This window comes from Balaenoptera musculus, chromosome 1 (genome assembly GCF_009873245.2).
Source record: "Balaenoptera musculus isolate JJ_BM4_2016_0621 chromosome 1, mBalMus1.pri.v3, whole genome shotgun sequence".
Classification (NCBI taxonomy): Eukaryota; Metazoa; Chordata; class Mammalia; order Artiodactyla; family Balaenopteridae; genus Balaenoptera; species Balaenoptera musculus.
The window spans coordinates 32,111,229-32,136,051 of NC_045785.1; the positions used below are offsets into that span (position 1 = coordinate 32,111,229).

The following is a 24,823-nucleotide window of genomic DNA, read 5'->3' on the forward strand; positions in this document are numbered from 1 at the left end:
CTACTGAGCCTGCACTCTAGAGCCCACAAGCCACAACTACTGAGCCCGCATGCCACAACTACTGAAGCCCGTGTGCCTAGAGCCCGTGCTCCACAACAAGAGAAGCCACTGCAATGAGAAGCCCGCGCACCGCAACGAAGAGTAGCCCCCGCTCGCCGCAACTAGAGAAAGCCCGTGCACAGCAACAAAGATCCAATGCAGCCAAAAATAAATGAAATAAAATAACTTAAAAAACAAAAAAAAAGAAAAGAAAGCACACTGCCTTAAAAAAAAAAAAAAAAAAGAACCACCCAGCAAAGCTGCTTCTGGATTCCTGCCCCATAAGACTGTGAGATAATAAATGTTTGTTGTTTTGAGCAGTTAAGTGTTGGACTAATTAGTTACATAGCAACAGATAACTAATTCACTGTAAGACTCCCATGCCTTTGGTTTACTTTTTAGAGAGATATTCAAAATACTTTACAACCAGTTCAGAAACGATATTGGCTGCAAAGAGCTGGCCCAGTCCTATCAGCTCTGAATTCAATCATTCAGTTATAGGCAGGTTGATTCACAGCCACTTAGTCTGGCTCCCATAACTAATACTCTGTTGGGCTATGGGAGAAAGAACCGCAGACCTCAATATTGTTCAAGGGAGGAAGTGATCTGTCCCTCATGATACAGAGAGTTTTGAGGGAGCCTAGTTGAGGAAGTTGTGTGTGAGATGAGCCTTGACGGGGCCTCAGCGGATGGAGGTGAAGGCAAGTGCGGGAGAAAATGAGGGTGGTGGACAGAATGGAAGAGAGGTATCGGCCCTAGGTTGGGTTTGCTGTGGAGAGGGCTGAGGTGCAGGAGGAAGGATGATGTGAGGGCTGAGGCTGGAGTCTGAGTCACCCCCTTCCTCCTCCAGCTCACATGCTTTCTCAGCGCCTCTTCTTCCTCCCACTCCATCCCACTGCCCCTCCGCCTTGGTAGTTCCAGATGGGGACGTTGAGTCCACGCCAAGAGCACTGCTGGAGGAAGCTTGCCTTCTGATGGGCTCAGGCTGCCGTCCATCACAGAATCTCCCCTCAGGGTCGTCTTCGTGTGGGTGGGGAGGGTCTACGGAGAGACACTGGCACCCAAGGATGGCACCAATCCCAGGCCTGCTCACTCCTTGCATCCCCAGTGGCATTTCTTTTTTAAAAAAATTTTTATTGGAGTATAGTTGATTTACAATGTAGTGTTAGTTTCAGGTGTACAGCAAAGTGAATCAGTTATACATATACACATATCCAGTCTTCCCATTGGCATTTCTTAAAGGGACCCTAAGCCAGTTTGTGAATACAATTGTGAGGGGGAACAAGAAGGCAACTTAAGTTTATTTTAAAAAGTCTTCTATTTATTTGAATGGCTTTTAAGAAGCAGAAGGCCAGGCTGTGACATTAGGTGTGGGACAAGCATGAGTAGTGAGGGGGATCCACACTGACCAGCACGTGGCATCCTTTATTGTGTGAGCTGGTAAATGCCGCAGAGCCAGACAGAGCTGGGGCCTTTGGAGGTTGAGGGCAGACCACGGAGGGACCAAGCTGGGAAAAGTGTGAGCAGTCTCACCCCCAGGCAAGGGAAGTCCCACAGATGAAGAAACACAGGGCCCAACTGTTTAAGGAGGCACTTATAGGTTTACCATGGAAAGCAACCCAGAGAAGTTAGGTTATAAGGAAGACCAGGGCAGCCCATGTTCGCAAAAGACAGAAGTAGACCTATCATAAAGCAAATGGTATAAAATAGGGCTTCTGACAGGTAGATCCAAGCCTACTATGTGTAGAGACTTCATTTTAAATCTTGTGCTAAATTGGGGGTACAGAGATCCTTTTAGGTAGAAACTAGAACTTAAGGATATGTGTGCTGTTAATAAAAAAGTTTGTATGTACACAGTTTAAAACACACAAGGAATGAACTAGGTTATCTTTAAGTTTTCTTAAAGATCCAAAGCTCTGTGAGTCTGAGTGTAATATCCTCACACTCAATTACTCAGTTCTGAAAAACCCCATTCACTGGACCTGGGTCAGAGGGTGCACAATGGAAATTCAAAGGCCGGATTTGGCCTGTAAGATGTGGTTTATCTGGCATGCACAGTGTTTTCTAAATTCAGAATTCAGTTGCCAACATTTAAAAGTCCAGATTTCTAGCTTCTCTTGGAAAATGGGGAGGAATATCTGGCACCAGCAGGCCACATTCCCACACGGCAGCAACCGTGTCAGACTACAGCATATGTGTTCCGCATTTTGCTACAGTCCTTGCCTAATCCTCTTCGCTCATTGATGTTTCCCGTCCAGCCCTTGGAGGCATCAGAGTTTGTGACCTGGCACAGGTGTCCAGTCTATGGTGACCTCACGATTTTCTACCTGGTGCAGCTATAAACCTAGACTTGAGGCTTCTACCCTAATTCTGTAGCAGAGCCATCTTAACAGTTGGCCCGTGAAGGCGTACTCACCTGCAGGCCAGGAGTGTGGGAATCAGTGACCCCATCTGCAGAGTTTTGGTTTGTCTTACAGTAACTGAAAAGTTGCCAGCCGTATTTCATTTTCATAAATTGAACCCAAAGGCCTCTTGGGGATGGCCCATCAGGGAGATACTTCCTGATCAAGGCCAAGGGTAAGTCACTTCTGGGCCAGACTAGAACACCCAAGCAGAGGAAGGAATCCCAGCCTAGGCTGGGCTGGGCCAGGAGGGCAGGGAAGAAGGCAGCTTTCCTAGCCATGGCCATGAGATGACCAGGGCAGCTGGGTACAGTTGGCAGCTTTTATAGATGCCTAGGAGGTATCACTCATGGTGTGAATGGTTCCATCTGCCTTTGTTCAGTGCACAATCTGCCCAACTGTACATGTTGGACTCAGGACTGTCAAGGGGAGGGAAGAAATAAATGTAGATGGTGAGGCAGGTGCAGCCAAAAGTGATTCTACCACTTTGTCCCCAAGGCTGCAGGGATAAGGGCGGGGGAGGCAGAGGGTTAGGAGCCAAGACCTTGTTGGCCAGAGTCTAGAAGCTGGAGAGATAGATAAGGGCCTCAGAGAGCCCCACACTGCATATGTGCAAATGCCCATGAGATGATAGGAAGAGCCAGAACTAGTCCCAGGAAGCAGGGCTGGCCATCAGTATGTGGGGCCCAGGACCCTTAGTTAGCAGAGATAACCAACCTGTACACACACACACACACACACACACACAGTCGTCAGCAGAGATATCTGCCCCATTACATACACCCACAAAAGCATGCATACATGCAGTTTTAATCCTGTTGCACACACTCATATGAGTGTGTCAATACATGCAATCACAGTGGCTGTTGGTAAGAGCTGTCAGCTCATCACACAGTTATGTTTAGCAGCACCTAAAGTCCTTTTTGGCTAAGCTACTCGCGGGAGTCCAGCACAGCACCAAGTAACATGGAAGGAGAGTAAAGTAACCAGGGAAGAAAACCGTTAACTATGGCCAGCAGCGGAGTGTTGGCCTGCAGTGCCACCTACTGGTAGGAGGGGTAACTGAAAAGTTGCCAGCCGTATTGTACTTTGCTTGAAGACCATGAAACCTGGGACACTGCTTCTCAGGCAACTCTTCTAAGGAAGCCACCAACACAGGATGCCATTCTTCCTCCTTTTTGTGTTCTGCCTGAGTGGGGTGAGACCCTGGCATCCTCAGAGTTGCAGCACAACATTGGGGAATGAACATTCAGGGCCTTGCACTCCCCCCTGGAAAGTAGTATCCAACACCAATAGGGATGGCAACATAGGTTTTTCATCTTTCATGCCAACTCCAACCCACTGGTAGTAGCTGCCTGGAATGCTGGGTTGAGAAGGATTCCGAGGTCAAGTCTGGGCTTAGCGTAGAAGAGTATCCCGATGGAACAATGCCAGCAACCATGGCGGTAGGTAGGACCACTTCTACACTTGCCATTCCCTACATTGGCAGATTTCTCCTGATTCACAATTCCATCATAAGGGTATGCGTGTTTGTTGCTTACTCCCTAATACCACAAGAAAACTGTCATTCCAACTTTCACTGGAGTTTTATCTCTCACTTGATCAGTAACTTCTGAGCCAGCTGAAGTCCTCACTGGGACCGTCTTCGTGAAGAGCTTGTTCTTGCTTCCACAGAGAGCATATGGATGACTTGTTAGATCTGGGTCCTTAAGTCAATGTGGGGCACTTCACTTTATCCAAAATTAATATTTACCTAAGGCCCATCCATCTACCAGCACTTACTACTTCTCAAGAGGCCCCTCAAAGGCAATGATGAGCTGAGAACAACATAGCCGTGCTGAGCAGAGGCCAGCCAGCTGGGCTCAGCTCTAGCCAGGGGCCCCGCTCCCTGCCCCTCACCCAGCAGCTTGGGAGAGCACACTAAATTCAAATGTGTGCATCAACATTCCAAATCACAACAGGCCATGGGTCATTTGAAAATGGTCAAACTTTGAAATCTTCAATCTTCAGATGCCAAGGGTCTGCTGGGTTTAGCATCAAGGTTCTCAGCTAGTGCCTGCCATCCCTGACAATGCCTGCAGAGACGCCTCGTGCTGCCCCCTCTGCAAACGAGCCAGCCTCTACCTCCGAATGCTTAGGTGGATGTAAGCTGGACTCTCCCACTGAGGACCGGGCCAGGGATGTTTGCCTTAACCCAGGGGTCAACAAACTCCTTCTGCAAACAGCCAGAGAAATATTGGGTCGGCCAAAAAGTTCGTTCGGGTTTTTCGTAGGCTGGAACTGAAAAACCCGAACGAACTTTCTGGCTGACCCAGTATTTTCAGCTCCTTGGTCTCTGTTGAAACAATTCAACTCCATTGCTATAGTTTGAAAGCTGAAGACAGATGTAAACAAATGGGCATGACTGTATTCCAATAAAAGTTTCTTTGCAAAAACGTGGTGGGCTATATTTGGCCAAGGAGCTGTGTTTACCAAACCCAGCATTAGTCCAATAAGAACCGGGTTCCACAGAACTTGGGGTTGTCTGAAGGTGCTTTAGAAGATCTGCAAATGTTTGGCCCTAGTTTAAATTCCTCTTAGCTATTTAGAAAGTTATAACAAAGATGTACCCTCTCAAGTCTATTATAGTATCTTAACATGCAGGGGGTCAACATGTTAACAGACTGTCAAGGGAACGCCATTGCTATGAAGCTTCTCTTGCTACGTCTATGCACGTATGGGCTGTATGGCAAAAGAGTTAAGGGCCTGAGTCCCAGCATCAGACAGACATGAGCTTGAGTCCTCTCACTGCCACTTACCAGCTGTGTGACTTTGGGCAACTTACTTAACCTCTCCAAGCCAGCATGGCCAGGGGACCCCCAAACAGAGTGGACACTGGCCATCATGCTGGCACAGACTCCCGGACCCCCTTTTTGCTGGATCGTGGGAAGACGAAGGGGCCAGGGCAGCTGAGTCCATGGGGAGGGGGAAGTCAGGGGCTCAGGCCAGCGCTATTTACAACTGTTATGGAGGCATTTCAATATTTTAATCACCAGTTTAGCTGGACTGGTGCACACCAGTTGAGTATCATTATAATGCTGGATCCAGCTTGGATTTACACTTCTTGCTGGTTTCAACTCCTTCTGCTACATCCCCATCATTCTGATTGGGCTCTCAGAAAGCAGAGAGGGCTATTTTGCAGTGACCTTGGCAATCTCAGTGCATAGTAACAGGGCTTCTGTTTTTCTAAGCGGCAGTTTCCATTGGGTCTGGGACTTGGCTGGCAAGAATTTCCTGGGACGTGCTCTGCAGGCGCTGTTGGGGTGCCATGCTTTGGGCTCCAGGGGTTCTGCATGTCAGGAGCTGTGGCTCCTCTGGCCCAGTGCTGCAGTCCATGGCTGGGCCTGGGGCTTTGGTGCTCGTATGGCTTTTTAATTTGCCTGTTGATACAATAAATGATGTTCTTTTCCCCAGGACGCCTCCTCATCACTTGAAACAATCAGAAGGTGTGTCTGGCAGCTGTCTAAGCCTGCCCCCAGGACTTCTGGCCTTTTATTCCAGACACTGAAAGCTTTTTTCCAGGCCTGAAATGCTCATTTATGGTTTCAATAATAGAATTTGGACCCTAGTGTCTCTCATCGCTGAGGGCTGTCCAAGTCTATTAACAGTGCTCCAGTGAAATACACAGCTTTTATGGCGCCTTATCTTGCTGCTTCCCACATCACGTTTTCCTGCTTCCTGAGAGACCTGGAAGAATCAGGGGTGTTTATCGCGAGGCCCTGGGGGCAGGACCTCTTGGTCTCAGCATCCCTCGGTGCATCTTAATTAGGTGACATCTGGTGCTGCCCTCGCAGGGCATGTGTCCACCCTGGTCACACAGCCTAGTGCCATGCAGTGAGCCTTGGCTGTGCCCAGCCTTGCAGGCTTCTCATGGCTACCAGCTGGCTCTGTGAGCCCTGGAGGCTCACCCAAGGGGTGATTCTGACCCAAGAGGAAGGAGAAGCAGGCCTTTGTGTGGTTCGGCCAAGATCAAGAGTGACTGGGGTTGAGTTCCTTCTCTCACTTCCTTTTGGTTTCCTGGAGGCTGTCCTTAGGTCTCACAGTATCTCTGGCTGTGCTGGGAGCTTCGGCAGAGGAAAGAGCTCCAAACCAGATCCTCTGCCCTGAGGCCTCCTCTGTTGGCCAGAAGGATCCTGGCTGTTGATGGGATGACCCTGTGCAAGGACATCCTCGTCACCTGCCCGTCCCCTGGCGGTGCCCAGCCACTCAGCACAGCCTTGCCCTTCCTCCCCACGGCCAGCCTCTCAGCCGCTCCAGCACTGACAGGACAAGCCCAGCCCAGGACTCTCTTCTCACCCAAACTGTTGCTCATTTCCAGAACCACCTCAGTCTTCTGACTTCGTTCTCCCTCCTGCGTTACCTTTCTGACATTACGATCCTGCCCTCCACTGCCCAGAACCTGTGCCCATTCAGACCCTGGGCTGAGTCCTCAAAAGGATAAAGGTCAGGCCCCACGTGGCCTGTCACCCCTTTTCCTGCCCCCAGAAGTGTTCCAGCTCCCCTGCACACACCTCCGATGATACCTTTGGCTTTCTTCATAAAGTGCTTGCTCACAGCTGGGATTTGCCCGGGAGGCTGGGCAATCAGTCCCCGCCACTGACATCTCCTCACCCCTTCTGGGTCTTCCTGAGGGACCAGCCTTTGGAGGTCCCACCCTCTCTCCGGAGAAAGCCAAGCTGGTCAGCAAAGGAGGAGGCTGACTCATCAAGCAGTGAGAGTTCTTCCCTGGAAGTGGTGACAAAGAGGCTGCAGGGGCTCCTGAAAGGATGGAGAGTTCACCAGTGCACCGCAGGGGGAGGTCACCTCATCCTGGAGTCCCTTTGACAGCATCCTAGTGACAAAGAGCTCACTACCTCCAATCACAATCCCATAGCTGGAGAATCTTGCTAATGCACATTGCAGCTCCTTCCTCTCTAACCAGTCACTGCATCAGACCTGACCTCCCCACACTTCCTATATCACTCCAGGCAGGCCTTCCCTTGGGCTCAGCCTGGACCACCTCCCACTTCAGCCCCTAAGGTTTCTCCCCTTGCATTTGAGCTCACAACAATAAACACCAATTCTCCACCTCTTCCCCCCAGCAGGGCTGCTTGGCAAGCAGAGTAGGACACAGTCATTGAGGGAGTGAGGGTTGAGGTGAGGGGGTTGATAGGCAGGAACAAATTAACTTTGGCTAAAAAGCAAAAGTGAAGGAAGCACTGAGCAGGCCTAGTAAAGCGCCTTCCCAGGGAGAGCCTGCAGTGCCCCCTGCTGGCCGGAGGAGAGTCTGCATGCAGGTTAAATTCACTCCCTCCCTCCTTCCACAAAACCTGCACCTGGCAGCTGACCCTTGATGACTCAGATTAAGGCATCGCAGGAAGTAGACAGGTCATCTCATCCAGTGGTTTTCAAACGTGTAAAATTATAGGGATGGTTGCTGTGGATGATTGTGTGCCTTGCCCATTTGACAAAGGCCTCTGGGCTGAGGAGCCGGTAGGGGCCAAAATCCAGCCTATAGCCTGCTAACCAAGCTGTGTGCCCCAGCGTGGTCCGGGTCAGCCCAGAGGAAGGGCAGTCTTTTCACAATTCATTCTAGAGACGGCGTCCTTCTATAATTTGTACGAAGGTGCCATATATATCAGGAGAAGCCCTGGCTCAGAATCCTTCCTTCAAAGAGGGCAATCTTATAAAACCAAGCCTTTTTAGCTAAAGGAGAGTTTGAAAACCCCCTAAATGATGGGGAAACTGACTCATCAAGCAGTGAGAGTTCTCCCCTGGAAGTGGTGACAAAGGGGCTGCAGGGGCTCCTGCAAGGATGGAGAGTTCACCAGTGCACCACAGGGGGAAGTCACCTCATCCTAGAGTCCCTTGCAAGGGAACTTAAAGACATGGACAATGCCAGGACAAAGCTTAGAAGCCAGATCCCATCTCTCTCAAAGCAGTGTTCTTTGTACTACACTGAGCTAGTTTCATAAGCCCCTTTTGAGGCACCCTGCTGCTCTGACCCTCTCACCCTTAGTCCCATCAACTTCCCCCTGAAACCCAGCTTTTTTGCACAGTCTTACTTTCTGAGCCAGGATCATGGCACAGTGTTTGCCCAAAAGGGGAGCTGGTGAGAATGCTGGACCAGTCTGCATAATTTCCTACAAGTACCTCACTCATAGGGATGAGGGCGGACATGCAGAAGGGCAGAGAGGTGAGGAACTAGAAGGGTCCACTGGGCGACGTGTATGACATGGAGCCATGCCTGGAGCAGTGTGGGTCAGCAAAGCTGGTGGTTCAGCTACAGTGCAGATGTGGCTTGCTTCGTGGGTGTGGTCCGCCGGGGTGTCTGCGCCACACCGTAAGGCACGTGGGCGGCCACTGTGCCCATCTCCTGAGCCCCAGCCACGTGGAACATCTGGTCATCAAAGAAGATATGTGGGCGGATCTTCTCCAGGAGGGGGCCCTTGGGTGCTCCCGCAAGGAACAGGGCCTCATCCGTCTCCAGGCCCCAGGTGCGCAGGGTCTTGAGAGCTCGGGCTCCAGAACTGGCCGCACTGCGTGCCGTCACCAAGTAGGTGCGGATTGGACACTCCAGCCGCAGGCCCTTGGAGTAGAACTTCTTCTGCAGCCTACCCAGAGCCTCCAGAAAACCCTTTAAGGGGCCCTATGAGAAGGCAAAGGAACACTGTGAGCTCACCCCTCTCCCAGACACTTGCCCCCTCCCCTGCTGGGCTCCTACCTATAACACTAGGATCTTGCTGTTTGGGGTGGGAAAGCTTCTCAGGATCTCTAAATCTCTCAGTTCTGCTAGGCCTGCATGCATCATTGGACTGTAGGTCCCTATGGCGGTCTAGGTGTCCATACTGCTGTGATTGGGGATGTCTGCGTCAGAAAAACTAAACCAGGGCTGTGACTATAGCAGCCCACCAGGTACATGGGTGTCTGCCCTGCAACTCCATTAAGTGTGGCCTTTGTGCTCATCAGCAGGGAGGATATTAAGAATATTTAGTGGGCTTCCCTGGTGGCGCAGTGGTTGAGAATCTGCCTGCCAATGCAGGGGACACGGGTTCGAGCCCTGGTCTGGGAAGATCCCACATGCCACGGAGCAACTAAGCCTGTGAGCCACAACTACTGAGCCTGCGCGTCTGGAGCTTGTGCTCCGCAACAGGAGAGGCCGCGATAGTGAGAGGCCCGCGCACCGCGATGAAGAGTGGCCCCCGCTCGCCGCAACTAGAGAAAGCCCTCACACAGAAACGAAGACCCAACACAGCCAAAAATAAATGAACAAAAATAAATAAATAATTTTTTTAAAAAAAGGAATTCCTTAAAAAAAAAAAAAAGAATATTTAGTAACTATGGCATGGGCACCCTTCAATCAGAATGGACTCTAGCTGGGACAGACAGACCAATGTGTCACTGCCCAATGTCAACCCTGCCCCTGGGGCAGGCGAGTGGCTCAGGGTGTTGTGCTCCAGCTCTGTAGGGTCAGGGGAAGGGTTTACTCTTCACAGTGCCTGGAGCAATGAAGCTTCATGAGGAGGTGTGAATAAAGAACCAGAGGATGATGAAGAAGAAAACTGTAACGCAGCTGGAAATCAGGAACGGTGGGTTTCTAATCTTGGAGACCCCTCACTTGCTGGGTGACCTGGGGCAAGCAGTGGTCTCCTGGGGCTCTGCCTACCACTTAGCGGAAAAACTGTCCCGCTCTGGATTCCCAAGGATTTCAGAGGGAACCGACAAGAGAGAAAGTGAAATGAATACTCTGGAGTCATAGCTGAAGCCTGCTGAGCTCTTGGAGAGAGAGGCTTTGGGGTTATTGAGCACCCAGATTTTTGTTAAAAGCACAGATAGGAGCTCCCTGGAGGGCTGGAGAATCCCAGTCGCTCCAACCCCAGGGAATTTCCACCAGCTCTAGGGCGTATTCTGCTCTCAGTGAGACTCTGAGCAGTTTAAGGGTGAGTGAGGGTGTCTGAGCCCCTGGCCAAAGGATGGATGGCAGGAGGTGTGAAGGGCTGGTGTGGCCCAAAGCAGATGGGCTGCCCAGACCCCACACTAGCTGGATCTCCTTGCCCCAATGAAGGGCGCTAGCCCAGCTCTTCCTTTCCTCCAGTGAGGGAAGCAGGGACTTCTTGGGAGGATGCGATCCCTCTCAGAGGGGTGGGGGAGTCTCTCAGAGGGGACAAGCGTTCCAGAGAGAGGATGGCAGCTTCAGAGAGAGAGCATGAGGCCTTCAGAGCGGGATGGGGACTTTAGAGATGGGATGGAGACCTCAGAAAGAGGATGGAGGCTTCAGAGAGGAGCTGGGAGCTTAGAGGGAGGATGGGGGTTTCAGGAAGGGGATAGAGACCTACACTTGATTTTAGCCAAAAGGCCGAGAAGCGGTGGGGATGGAGACCTCATAACGGAGCTGCAAAGAAGAGGTAGGGGCTTCAGAGAGGGGCTTAGAGAGAGAATGTGGGCTTCAAAGGGGGGATGGGAATGCAGTGAGAGAGATGGGAGCTCAAAGAAGAGGTAGAAGCTCACTGAGGGGACCCAGGGGTCAGGTGAGAGGGAGGAAGGCTGGAGGCCTAGGGAGGGGAGCTGGCTGGATTCTGGGCTGAGCTTGGGGTTTGGTTCTGGGCTGGAGGTTCCAGCCAAGGGCAGGTTCTGGGGAGCTTCCTTGCTCCACCCAAGGGTTCCGGGGAGTGTGTGGAGCACCTGGGCCAAAGGTTTGTTCTCGTGGGCCTTCTCATGCTCGAAGAACCTGTCCAGCCCATGGGCCTTCACGATGCGTTCCGACTCATCTGAGAAGAGCACAGCATCCCCATCGAAGGCCACCCGCAGCTGACTCTGGGATACAGCCACGTCCCTGCTGGGGCTGAAGATGGTGGCGGCTGCGATCCCTGGGCAGAGAAAGGCAAGCATTGTCTGCCTTTGTCTAGGTAATAGGGCCCCGACACCCGCCTCAGCTGCCTGGGGGCCAGGAGAGGGCTATCTCAGGCTCTCCTTGCCCTGCTTGCCTCACCTAGGACTCAGGGGCCAGCTAACAAGGGCTAATATTCAGAATATTTCAAAACGGGCCAGTAAGAATGGATAGTGGCTTTTGCTCTGAGTAGGGCTCTGAAGGCCCAGCCTATGCCAGGGTTTCCATTTTAGTTGCTGCTTTGAGGGAAGGTCTGGGGGGTGTCCCAGGGAACAGGGGGGCACTCAGAGAACTCAGGGCAGGAGCTATTTATCAATCGGCATGGGGGAATTTCAATACTTTAATATCTAGTAAGTTCATGCTGGTATGGACCAGACAAACATCAGTCCTGGATGGAAGGGAGGGTCCCCCAGGCCACCACTGTCCTTCCTGGAGTTCCTCACAGGCCCCTGATGTAGATCTACAGGGGGGCTGGGAAGGAGCCCCGACCCTGGCTGGGCCTCAGTTACTCTCTTGCTGTTGATTCTGCCAAGTCCCTCACCCTCTCTGGACCAAGATAAAATTAAGGGTGCTCAGCTCTGTCTGGGGCTGAGATTCTAGGCTGCAGTCTGTAGTGAGGTGGGTGTGGGCACCCCTCAGTCTGCCGCCACAATGGCACAGACTCTGGGCTTCTCCAGAGGGCCCAGTATGCCTGTTGGGAACCCTGGCTCCAACTAGAGCTCACTGGACAACAAAAAGCAGTACCAGGAGGCTGGAGACCCAGGCAGTGGGCTCAGCCCATCCCCGATTCTTCACCTCTCCAAAGGCCATGTGAGCCCTGCTCTTTGGGAATCTAGGGTCGCAGGCCTGGACAGAGGCAGAGCTTTGGGAGGAAAGAGCAATGCCAGCCTCCCCACAACTTCACTAGCCTGAGGATGTGTAAGTAGGCCCAGGCCCTGGACATCAGGCCAGGCACCTTCTCAGCTTTGCCAGTGCTGGAACCAAGATGAACCAGAACCACCGGACCTGGGGAAGGCCTGCCTCCTGACCATCCCCTGCTCCCTAGCCCGGGCTTAAATTATAGACATATAGAGGCACACATGTGGACCAATGCCAAGACCCCAACCAGAGGGAGTGACATCTGTCTAGGGAAATGGCTTCCGCTTCCTGGTTAAAGAAAGTCTCTTGGAACCCCAAGCAGCACAGGGGAGTGAGGCATCAGCGGGAGAGAAGCCAGGCTTCCAGGCAGGAGACAGCATGAAAGAGGAAGAGGAAAGTAAACATATCGTTGGTTGATAAACAAACTTATGGTTACCAAAGGGGAAACACCGGGGGGAAGGATAAATCAGGAGCTTGGGATTAACATACACACACTACTATATATAAGATAGACAACCAACAAGGACCTACTGTATAGCACAGGGAACTCTACTCAATATTCTGTGATAACCTATATGAGAAAAGAACCTGAAAAAGAATGAATGTATATATGTATAACTGAATCACTTTCCTGTACACCTGAAACTAACACAACAACATTGTAAATCAACTATACTCCAATAAAATGTCAAAATAAATAAATAACGGTAGCGTTCAGCCTGAGGAGCCCTCTCAGGCAGTGGGGAGTCCTTCCTCCCCTGTGAGCCTGTCTTCTCCCGTGAACAATAGGGAAAAACACCTTGTCAGGAGACTGGATACCATCCCCAGAACTGCCCCTTGAAAGAGACACGTGGAGGGAAATTCTCTTTGTCAGCACTTGCAGCCGTGTCTCTAACCTCACCTTAGCACTGGCCGACCCAGCTGCTGGAATGCTGCCCATTTCCCAGACTCTACTGCTCAGGCTGGACTAGGTACTGATTTCCCTCCTCACTGACCCAGAGAAGGACAGAGGCTGCCCATGGTCACACAGGAATTAGAACTCCTACTGACCTGGAAGATTCTTGGAAGGGAGTAGCTTTCTGGACTGGAAGGAGGGTTCCCATGGAAACGGAAGGCTGGGTGATGCTGATGAGTAAAGGCATCCTTAACATGGTAGGGCAGGAGGTGGGACGGTGGAATAGATGGGCAATAAGTGAAATAGGTGAGGCCTTGTTCTCAGAGTTTACAGGACAGGTCATAGGGATTAAGGAAGGTACTCCCCTTCCCGTTACCATGGCAACCCCTAGTGCCTGCTCAGAGCTTTGGGACCAGGCTTCCTATCTCTAAGACCCCTTAGCCAGGCTCCCCACACTCTCCTTCCCCAGTTTGACTCACCTTCGTCGATGGCTTCCTGCACTTTTTCTGCATCAGCCGACAAATAGAGATTGGTGTGATAGGCCTTGAGGTAGCAGATGGGGCTGTTCCCGCCCGTCATGCAGAACCTCTCAATGGACAGGTCTGGAGGGGAGATAGAGAGTAACCCTCAGGACCTCAGAGTGGTCCCTCCGTGTTCAGTGGACGCCATCTTGGTTCTGAGTGGTGGTGGGGCGGCAGAGTGATTCTCTGAGTGATTTTAGGCCAGCGTTCCCCTTCTCTGAGATCCTCCATTCTTCGACCATGAAATGGGGACGATCACACCTCTGGAGGGGTTGCCTGGCTCACAGTAATATCCCCTTGTCAGGGGATCACAGTACTACAAAAGGTAGGTCCCAGCCTTGTGGCTCGTGGTCCCACCTGGTCATAGCTGACTGGCACCTGACTCAAGCTGGGCCAATTAGATTCCCTCCCAGCCTGGGCTGAGAGTCACCTAGTACCTATGTCTGTGCAGGTTGTAAAACTTTGCTTGTTGATAAATGGCTGCTGCTCTGAGCCCACTGAGTTACCCCATCACTACCCCAGCCCCTCACACAGGAGGGTCCACAGTGGAAGGGCACAGCAGGGGTCCTTCAGGACTCTGCCCCAGTACCATAGGTGGTGTCTGTCCTGATTCCTCGGTACTTATGTCACAAGGTGGTTAAATATTTTGAATATCACCCTTGCTCCTAACAATTTGAAATTAGGATTGAAAAATGCCAACTGGCCTCTCTTGGTTGCTGAACACAAGGACTTGTAAACTTGTAAATTTTGGCCATGTTCATGAAAAGCAGAGAAACCTAGTATGAGGAAAGAGAAAAAGAGACAGAAAAAAAAGAAAAAAAAAAAAAAAAGGAACAGATTTGCTGAGAGAAGCAGAAATAAGGGCTCATGTGGTCCAGAGAGAAAAAAAGCCCTGGAGAGATTGTCAGTACTTGGATTCAGGCCTTTGTGGGCCCAATTTCACTTCCTTCCCTGTGGTTCCAAGAGGCACACCTGTAACCTAATAAGAAATCATTTTCGGGAATTTCCTGGCAGTCTAGTGGTTAAGACTCCACGCTTCCATGCAGGGGGCACAGGTTCAATCCCTGGTCAGGGAACTAAGATCCCGCATGCCATGCGGCACAGCCAAAAAAAAAAAAAAAAATCATTTTCTTCAGCTTAGGCTGGCTCTGGAGGGTCTATTACTTTCAATCAAGAGTTTGGACTAAGACACAAAGTCCCTTCACTCTGACGACTGCACCTGCCTCCGCCAGCAGACTTTAAGGCCTGTCAGCCCTCTTGCAGAGAGAGAAACTGAGGCACAGGGGCAGCAAGTGCCCTGCCCAATCACATAGAGAGTGGGGCCTCTGCAGCGATGTGCTGGAGCCGGCTTGTACCAGCTTGCAAGAGCCGAATGTTAAACATCCAGGGACTTTTGGAGCCAGTTAGATTGTTCAACTATTGGTAGCTTGACATCATCCATGGTGGGAATATTTACACCCTGAATATGGCAATGCTACACAAGCAGGGTTTTGGGGGTTTGTTTTGTTTCTTGAAAGGGCCTGTTTACCAGCACCCCTCTGAGCTCGCGGTTCCAGTGGGTTTACCTGCACCCTGCAGAGGTGTGACCCCAACCCCGGGTGTCTGGTAGGGGTCGTGTCATGGCCAAAGCCCTCATGCTCACCATAGTGGTTGATGCTGTTGATGAGACGGACGCCCACTTGAGCGTGGTTGTTGGTCACGAGGACGATGTCGAAGACGTCCTCGCTCTCAGGGTACAGCTCCCGCAGACGCCTGTTCACAGCCTCCAGAGCCTGGATGGGAGAGGGGACCCTCGGGCTCAGACCCCCAGGGACTGGTGCCTGGAGTTGGTAGCCAGGGTTGGGGAGGAGGGGTGAGTTGGGATCCAACACGGGGAGGAGAGGGGAGGTCAGGGGCCAGGCTCGGGGTGAGACCAGTGGACGCGGGCTATCTCCTCCTAGTCTCTGCCACTGTGCGGGTTGATTATTGCCCAGGGGTGCCTCACTAAAAGGGTGAGTGGGGGTGGAAATCCAGCTCAGGTTCCATGCACTAAGCTGGTTACCTGGAGTGGGGTTGCATTAGTCCAGAGGATGGGGTGGCCTCTTCTTCCCACAATGGCTGTCCCCTTGCCAAACTATGCTCCTGTGTGGTGGCATCTGCCCAGAGGGGACCCCTTTTCCTTACTCATACACCCATGGGAGTGCTTTTCTCTAACGCCCATGAAGGCACTGTACGGCCAGTGGTGGAACTGCCCCTCACCTTCACGAAGGGGAAGGCCGGCCCAGGGCTGAAGGGCTCGTTCTCGTGTTCCAGCTGGTAGCGCACGTACTCCTCCACACCCTGCTCTGTGTAGATACGCTGCTCCTCGTCCATGCGGAACAGGGCTCGGGAAGACACGGCAATGGTGACTGCATTCTGAGGCTTGGGCTGCAGGGGTGCAGGAGAAGGGGCTGACTCTCAGATTCTCTTGACGCAGGTCTCATGTGTCAGCCCCTCCGGGGACTGGGGACAGGGAGAAGACACAGGTCCAGCCTCTGCCCTAAGGAGCTCAGCCTTGGGCAGAGGCAGACCTAGATCAGGACCCCTTCTGTGCAGGACCCAACTGGGGACTGAGGGAGTTGATGGCTCCCCACGGAGGAGGACAATCGGATGGGAGGCACATGCCCTCAGGGAGTTTGCAATCTAGCCAGCCATCTGGACTCAAAAGAAAAATGAATACAGTGTATGTAGCCAAAGTATGACAGATGCTCAAGACGGTCTCCACATGGTTTCCATCACAAAATGGGAGCTACATGCCCTTAGGAAGAAGTGGTGCCCGGAAACATGACAATTATATAAGAACATCTATCTCCAGCCCAAATCTTTCTCCTGAGCTCCAGACTCATATATCTAACTGCCCCAGTTGACTAATAGACACTTAAACTCATCATGCCCAAGGCTGAATTCCCAGCATTCTCTGCACCCCCAAACCTGGTCCCCTCCCCGCCTTCCTCATCTCAATGCTTGGCACCACCAACCACTCATCACCTGGACCAGAAGCCTGGAAGTCAACCGCAAGTCTTCCCTCTTCCTCCACACCCTTCCCCCATCAATCAGTCACCAAAACATGCCAACTCTACTAGAATCCATTCACTTCTTTCTGTCTTCCCTACCATGGTCTGGCCCATCACCATCTCTCATTCCATCCAATATGTGGTCCATACTGTTGTCAGGGGATTGTTCCCAGATTCAGATCTGATCATGCCCCGCTTCCCCCTTCAGTGGTACCCACTCTTCTCACATTCTGATCGGCAGCCTTCAATATGGAGTAGGAAGCCCTTCATGACAGACCCTACCTCTGTCTCCACTGTCACCTTCCTATTACCCCGTTTTGCTCAATCTGACCTTTCTCATGTCTGAGCACACCTCCCCCCTACCTTCTCTGAGCCTTCGCACATGATGTTTCCTCTGCCTGATGTGCTCTTTCCCTGATTGCCCTTCCAGCTAACTTCTATCCAACCTTCAGGTCTCAAACTACAAGTCACCTCTAGGAAGCCTTCCCTTACCCCTAGTCATGGGCTTGCTACCTCTCCTAAGGATTTCCTTTTTGGTAAAATTTAACACTAAATTATAATTACTTATTTAACTATTTCTATTTCTAGACAGAGCTCTAGAAGCAGGAACCATGCTTAAGTTCTCAGGGAGCAGGAACCGGGACTATCCTGTTCATTTATAGTATCTCTAGTGCTCAGAACTGTGCTTAGCACATAGTAGGTGCTCAGTAAATATTTAATGTCTCTGAACTTTTAAGCAATATAGTTTAATGAGAGACAGTATTTGCCATGCCAAATTTAACATGAACTAGAAACTCCAGCGCAGTGCCCTCATCTGTTCAAGTTGCTTGAAATATAGTAAATGCTCAGAGAATATTGTTTCGGTTGATGCAAATTTGACAAACATTTACTGATTCTTTGTGCCAAGCACCTGGGCTCTGTCTGGTAATGATACTGGTAGAGATTTGGCTCCTGCCCTCAGAGTCACAGGCTGGTAGGGGAGAAAGAAGGAGATGCAAAGGGGACTGAAATGAGTGCTAGAACCAGGTGAAAGCAAAGTCTCGATGACAAGTGTTCAGAGGAAGTTGTCATAGGACAGGAGGCATTTCAGCAAAGCCTTGAAGGAGGAGTGGGGCGAAGGAAGGCACGAGGAGGTGTGCACATAACGCCGTGCCTTCACAAAGGTGAGCAGAGCTCTGTGCATGGGAGCAGAGTGTAGTTGAGCCCAGAAGAGTAGGCAGGTGCTAGATTGCAGAAGGCCTTCTTTCAGGGGCCCGGCAGGGCCTCAGAACTCCTTCGGCACCTCCAGCAGAATGGGGAGAGAGGAATGCCACCACAGGCAGCAGCTGGACCCTTCATAATCCCTGGGGTCCCCAAGGGACTCACAGACACCCAGAGAGTCCCACCACATCTCTGTGACTTGAGCAATCCTGGGACTATGATTCCCACTTTACAGATGAGGAAACAGGGACTCAAGTTGGGGGCAAGACTCATAAATGGACCTTGCATTCTGGCCTGCTCCTTATAGCCCTGCAGGTCACGCACTCAATCCCATTTCTTCTCTCTGGAGTCAAGCCTGGGTCCCAATCAGTCGACAACATTGAGTGATGACCATGTGACAGGCACTGTGCTGGGGACATGGCAGGGATCATACAGTTGTGATCCCTGCCCCCATGGAGCTTATGATCTACCCCCGAGGCGGAGATTTGTGCATGCTTTAGAAGAGCACTGTCCAATAGACCTTTCTGTGATAATGGAAATGTCCAGTGCTCTCCGTGTGGCTGCGTGTGGCTAGGGAGCCACTTGAAATATGGCCGGTGAGACAGAGGAACTGAATCTTTAATTGTATTGAATTTTAAGTTTAATCAATTTAAATTTAAGTAGCCAAAAAATGGCTAGTGGCTAATGAAGATTTAGAACCTCAAGATAGGAATAGAAGACCAGAGTCCCCAAACTCAGGAGGTGGACCTCAGTTTGCATTTGACTTTTATCCCAACCAAGATGGTGTGTGGGCCCAGCAGGGTGAGTATAAGGCATTGGCAGGACAGGTGCCTGTCCTCTGGGGCTCAGCCCAGTAACTCTCCCAGCTGCCAACCGCCCCCAAGTATCTGTGTGTTCTTGGGCTGGGTACCTCCCAAACCTCTCAGCCACCGTGAGCCTTCAAGGAAGGAAGATAAAAATTAAAGAAAAGAGTGATAGAGGGATGGCCAGGGATGGTAAGGGTATGGTTGGGGGGGTGGGGAGGCCCACTCTCATAAACCCAGGAAGCCTGCTGGCCTTCAGGGCAAGGGCTAAGACCGCCTAGCCCCCTGGGCTTACTGCCCCAGGGACAGGCCCAACACCCCTTCAAGGACAGAGAGCCAGCTACCCTCCAGCTCGTTCAGGCAGGTTCCCAAGCCCGCTGCTCCAGCTCAGGCAGCCAGCCAAGGTCTCGCTCGTCACTTTCTGTCCCACAGTCCCTGCCAGACTGCTATGTTCTGGGTCTCCTCCGGCTGACCGGCCCAGACCCCATCCCATCCCACCTCTGGCCACTGCAAGAAAAATATCCCAGCTGCCTTGGTCCCAGGAGTCTCCACTTCCTTCTTTTACAGATGGGGAAATAGGCCCAGAGAGGGGCAGAGTATTACTCTTGGTCATCCAGCAAAGGCAAGGCAGAGCCAGGATAAGATCCCAAGTCTCTGGCCTCCAGCCTCCAGCTCTGTCCACACAGCAGCACTCTACTCCCATATGCCCCTCCTCAACCACTCGCAGAAGACCCCAACCCCTGCTACTTCAGGCACTTCCCTGGGACACTCCCCACACCCCAGCCCTCCCTTCCCAGATCTGGGAGAATTGGTGAGGGGCACCATGCCCTCAGAGTGAGGTTTCTCAGGGCAGGGCTCTCTTTACCCCCAGAATGGAGGGCCCCAGGGCAAGGACCCTGCTTCCCTGCTCAGCTTGCTCTGACTCTGTACAAGTGAGGAGCAGTCTAAGGGCCTAGTGGGCATGAGCTGCTGGGAGAAATGTGGAATCCCAGCTGGGAGAGAGAAGCAGCCTGTCTGGGCTCCAGGCGGAGCTGAAGGAACAAGTGAAAGGGGCTGGTCGGAGCTGGGGAGAAGCCAAGCACTAAGACACCCCCTTGGATCTCGCTGCAGAGGGAGGCCACCCTGTCACGTGATGTCAGGTGCATCTAGAGACAGTTCCTCCAGAAATCAGAAAGAAGTCCAGATGCCAGACTGAAGCTTGGGTCAGAAAGACCCCCTACCCCAGACCAGGAACTCAGCCTGGGAACACTGGGCTCCAGGGAGCCAAGGTCCTGCCAGCTCTCCCTGTCTTTCACTGGAGGGGGGTGGTATTGGGGGGTCCAGCTGATTACTCCTGCTTCGGGGACAGGAATGGAGGGATAAAGGAGGGCAGTCCAGCCCCACCCAGCCTGCCTGAGGAGCTCTCACTGAGGCCAAAGTGATTTTGCCTGTTGGGCCCAAGATAGGAACATAGCCAAAAGCTGTTATTTCTAGAAGGACTTAGAGTGAGAAGGGCTGCCGGAGGAGAGAAGAACAAAACAGGTTTGGACTGAGGAAGTCCTCTGACCTCATGAGGTGAGGGCCTCCTATAGGCCTTAGGGGGTTAAATATTTCACTCAGGCTCCTGGGGATGAGAATAAGCCTAGGCCAGGCCCTGATGGGGCCCAGGAGGCCCAAAGCCCCCAGAATAGCTTGTAGGGGGGAGGGGTTTCTGCAGGAAGGAGTAGGGCCCAAGAAGCCACCAGTCTCCTTGCCTCCCAGAGAACAGTGAGGGCCAGGGGCTGACTGAGAGGTCATAACTGACGACTGGGCCTGAGCTCCCGGGTTCCTTGGTGTTTGGGGAGGAAACAGATTGACGTGCTCCACTCACCACCCTAGTTCCCAATGTCCAACCCCTCCTTTCCATCCCCCAGGGCGTGACATTAGTCCAGCTTCCTCCCCAGGCAGAGACCAGCCTCCTCACGGCTCTGCCTGCTACCAGACACACCCTCTCCAATCCATCCACCAACACAGCCTCAGAGTGACCTTTCTAAAATGAAAATGGACCGAGTTAATCCCTTGCTGAAAAGTCCTGCGATAGCTCCATAATGGTTTTCATACTTTTTTTAAAAGTAGGTTGACATTTTATGCAAATGAACTCTTGGGAGGAGCCCCAATATGTAAACCATATAGTACCATATTTTATTGGTATAAATTTATACTACAAATTCAAATGTATTACATATTCACGATATATTTATTATAATGTCAACCAATGAATACAGGAGACCAGTGTGGATTTAAGCTTCATCATCTAGTCAGTTTGTTTCTGTTTCAGTTTGTTGGTTTTTGCGCAGCATTGAGAAAGCCCTGATTCACACCAATAAGTGGCTGCAAACGGTAAAAGCCTTTTTTTTTTTTTAAGGTTTGTTTTGTTTTGTTTTTTTAATTTATTTTATTTATTTATTTTTGGCTGCATTGCTGCGCGCGGGCTTTCTCTAGTTGCGAGAGCGGGGGCTACTCTTAGTTAGGGCGCACGGGCTTAGTTGCTCCGGGGCATGTGGGATCTCCCTGGGCCAGGGCTCGAACCCATGTTCCCTGCATTGGCAGGTGGATTCTTAACCACTGCGCCACCAGGGAAGCCCCAGGTAAAAGCCTTTTTTGTTTTGTTCTGTTTTAAACTACAACCCTCAGGAGACTCAGCAATGATTGTCAGCAATCTCAAGATACTCTTCTATTAAAACAGGTCACAGGAAAAGCTTTATTCTGAGGTTTGCTAACAAGATAATCAACCTGTAGCATAAGTTAATATGTGGGCAGTCTCCAAGGTGCTAAAATATCCAGTAACACATTTGAGTAAGGTGAGTTTTATCACCTATTTTTACTTGTGTAAAACATAGTTTGAGGAAGAAAGAAAATGAATTGGCTTCACATGTGAGTAGACCCCCTGAAACATGGGGCTTCATGGAACCTAGGTTTAAGACCCCTAACCCCACTGAATAAGGTTCAGACTCCTTAATGTGGCATTCAAGGCCCTCTGTGGGTCTCTGGCATCACTTCAACTCTTCTCCTTAAGATCCTGCATCCTCTCAGTTTCAAAGACATCAGTCATGCTTTTTGCCCAGCCTGTTTCCCTCTCTGCCTGGGAAAGTCCACCTACTCAGGCTTTAAAATCAGCTCAAATGCCACCTCTAAAAGACTTCCTGAGTTGGCAGTCACTCCCGCCTCTATGCTCCCAGGGCTAGGCTCTTTCACCTGAGCACTCACCATGTCCAGGGTCTCTGTGAGCTCCTGAGGCGGGGACTCAGTCTAATTCATTCTCAATCCCCACTGCTGGGCAGGCCTGGAGGTGCTCTGGGGGAATGACTATTGACAGGGTGGGCCTTACGGGAAGGGTCTCAGGCTGGAGCTCTTTGGAGGATGCTCTGAGCCAGCTTCGATCCTCTATCCCCTTCCCAAGCTCTGAGATCTGGGAGGCTGGAGTGAGCAAGGCCCAGGGACCAACCAGGGCATCATGAATCTGTCCAATGGGGAGACGAGCTCCCTCCTCTGTGTGAATCCCCAAGGGCTGAGACGACCACTGAGGTCGCAGAGATGTCGATGCCAGCGAGGGCTCCCCTGTGAGGCGAGCAGAGCCCGGAGCTGGGGAGCAGAGTCCAGCGTCGGGATCCCAGAACCAGGGACGCAGAGCCCTAAGCGCAGAGAGCAGATTCCAGTGCAGCTCCCTTCTCTTAAGACGCGGGGAACCCGGCGCCCCGAGCCCAGGGCGCAGGACCTTGACTCAGACCCTAAACGCAGAGGTTCGGGTCCGGAGCCCGGTGCCCAGATGGCAGAAACCGGAGCGCACAGCAAGGAGCCGGGTTTTCAGAGTCGGGTTACCTGAGCCCGGGGCGCTTCCGCAGGCGCCGCTGACCGGCTTTGCCAACAAATGCCGTCCGCTCGCCCCAGGCTGCCCGCAAGGGGAGGGGCTGGGCCGCGGCCTGAAGCTGGGCCCTGATGTCAGCATGAGGGAGGGGGATCCTGGCGTGGAACCCGAGCCCCGAGATAAAAGAAACACCGGAGCAGAGCTCCAAAAATAAACCCGAGCCCGTGCCAACGGCCTGGCGCATTCTGGTGCTGAGGAGCTGCGTCCCTTCTCGGAGGGGCACCACGGGTGCCTCTCCAGAGGGCTGACGACCCCCTCTCCGGTGACCCTCCCCCTGCCCTCCCCCATACCCATGCCCTGCTTTTACCGATTTGGGTTTCTTCTTGGGCGCGAGGTTGTCGTGGAAAGTCTTGGCTTCCTCCCAGCGCGGGGCCGCGGCGGTCTCTGCCCCCGGCCCGGGCTCGCGGGGCTCCCGGGTCTCCCCAGGCTCCATGCTCGGCTCTGAGCCGGCCCAGCCGGAGAAGGCGGCTGCGGAGAGCGGAGCCGGCGGGGCTGGGCTGCGGGAGGGAGGCGCGTCCCGGGGGTGAGAAGGGGGCGGGCAGCGGTGGAGAGTGCGCGTGCGGGCCGGCCGGAGGGCGGGGTGGGGGGGCCGGCCGCTGGGGTGCTCAGCTCGCCCTGTCGGCAGCCGGTGCGTTGCTGCTGTTGCTGGTGGATGTGTATTTCAGGACAGCTGCGCTCTCCTTCCCCTAAATGAGGCGGGGGGGGGGGGTCGGGGAGGCGGGCGGTTGGACCCTCGGGATCGCAGGAGGAGGGGGCCTAAGCCGGGCCTGCGGGCTGCTGCGGGTTGGGGATTGCGAGGATCGTGTTCTTCGCAGGAGCTATTCGGCACCGAGAGAAGGGGAGGCCTGCCAACTTTTTTCCCCTGGGGTGGTGATCCACAAAGGAGAAAATGCAAAGCTAGCCGCCCCCACAAAACAAAAGCTAGCCCCCGTCTTTCCCCTCTGATGCCAGGACAGTGGGACCCTGAGCGGCGTCCTCTTCCCTCAAACCCTAGTCCATTCCGCAGAGGGGGAGGAGGTGGTGGATGGACAGCTCCTTCCACGAGCAGGAGCCTGCTCCTAGCTGGGGGCACAGTGGAGGGCCCAGCCGGGCAGCTCTTCCCCACCAAGGCGGAGGGGCCCTTGAAGTCAGTGGCGAGACCAGGCTCCCCTTGGCCTGGCGGGGGACCCAGACCAGGGAGACTCCCGGGGACCCCGGTTCCTGCTGGCCCCTTGATGGCCAGCAGGGGGAGCGCACTCCCAGGTACCACCTGCTGAGCTTGGTTAGTTATACGCCATGAAGTGGCTGGATTGAAAGAGGATAGAAAAGGAGCCTAGGAGCCCAGGAGTCTTGGACCAACATCCTGGAGTTCTAGGGCATTGCCCTCCTTGGTGCAGACCCCGAGGTGCAGGCATTAATGCCCCTCATTCCAAGGCACAGGCTAGGAAGCAGACAAGGGGCATCTCTGTGTGTGTCTAGAAGTGTGCAAAGGTGGGTGGGAGAAGCAGGAGAAAATACTGGCTAGGCCTGGTGGACGTCTGACTGGGATGGGGTACAGAATAGAGGGGTCTTCCCAGCCTCCATCATGACCTGGGAGGAACCAACCAAACCTTGCATGGGAGAAAAGGAGAAATAATCATAGAAAGTTTTAGGATTGGGGGAAGTATGTTTAGACTTGTCCTTCTCCAGGCTTGGTAGATTGTTTCTATAGATGGCCTCAAACTCTCTCCCATCCTGCTTGCTCTTTGGCAATGTGACTTGGACACTTCTCCCATCCAGAGGTGGAGCTGAATCTGAGTTGACCCAGCGTCTTGCTTTGACTTGCTTTGACTAATAGAATGCTGTAGAAGTGATGCTGTGTGATTTCTAAACTTAAGCCTTAAGAGGCCTTGCAGCTTCCATTTTTGCCCTCTTGAGAGCCAGCTACTATGTAAAGGAGTCTGGAAAGGCCACATGGAGAGGCAGAGAGGCCCTGGAGGATAAGAAACCAGTGGAGAACAGTGGTTTCCCAGGCAACTGTCAGCATCAATTGCCAGACATATGAGTGAGGTCATCTTACTGTTCCAGCCCCAGCCCAGCTCCTAGTGGGGTGCAGCAGGAGGAGTGACCTCCACCAACAGCACATAAAGTAGCAAAACCTCCCAGCTGAGCCCAGCCAACCCAAAGAATCATGAAAAATGATACGTTTTTATCGTTTTAAGCATTACATTTTGGGGTGGCTTGTTACACAGCAATAAATAATGAAACTCTAGGAAAGGGTCAATTATTCTCAGGTGCCTCATGGAGGAGGAGGAGGAGGAGGTCAT

General features: G+C 52.5%; 1 protein-coding gene across 1 annotated transcript; it reads right to left on the reverse strand.

Annotated features, from left to right (window-relative positions):
• Positions 1-1,338: 1,338 nt before the first annotated feature.
• NT5C1A (5'-nucleotidase, cytosolic IA) lies at positions 1,339-23,053 on the reverse strand. Its single transcript, XM_036823802.1, has 6 exons — positions 22,846-23,053; positions 15,859-16,026; positions 15,263-15,392; positions 13,579-13,701; positions 11,142-11,326; positions 1,339-9,108 (listed from the first exon to the last, which is right to left on the reverse strand). The coding sequence occupies exons 1-6, from the start codon at positions 22,969-22,971 to the stop codon at positions 8,743-8,745; spliced, it is 1,098 nt and encodes a 365-aa protein (XP_036679697.1). The 5' UTR covers positions 22,972-23,053; the 3' UTR covers positions 1,339-8,742.
• Between the last annotated feature and the right edge of the window lie 1,770 nt (positions 23,054-24,823).

Excerpts from the sequence above, each read along its gene's own strand:
- NT5C1A (XM_036823802.1), bottom strand. The coding sequence starts at position 22,971 with ATGGAGCCTGGGGAGACCCGGGAGCCCCGCGAGCCCGGGCCGGGGGCA. Across the intron at positions 15,393-15,858 it reads CGGCCTTCCCCTTCGTGAAG|GCTCTGGAGGCTGTGAACAG; the intron begins GTGAGGGGCAGT and ends TCTCCCATCCAG. Across the intron at positions 11,327-13,578 it reads GCAGGAAGCCATCGACGAAG|GGATCGCAGCCGCCACCATC; the intron begins GTGAGTCAAACT and ends TTCTCTGCCCAG.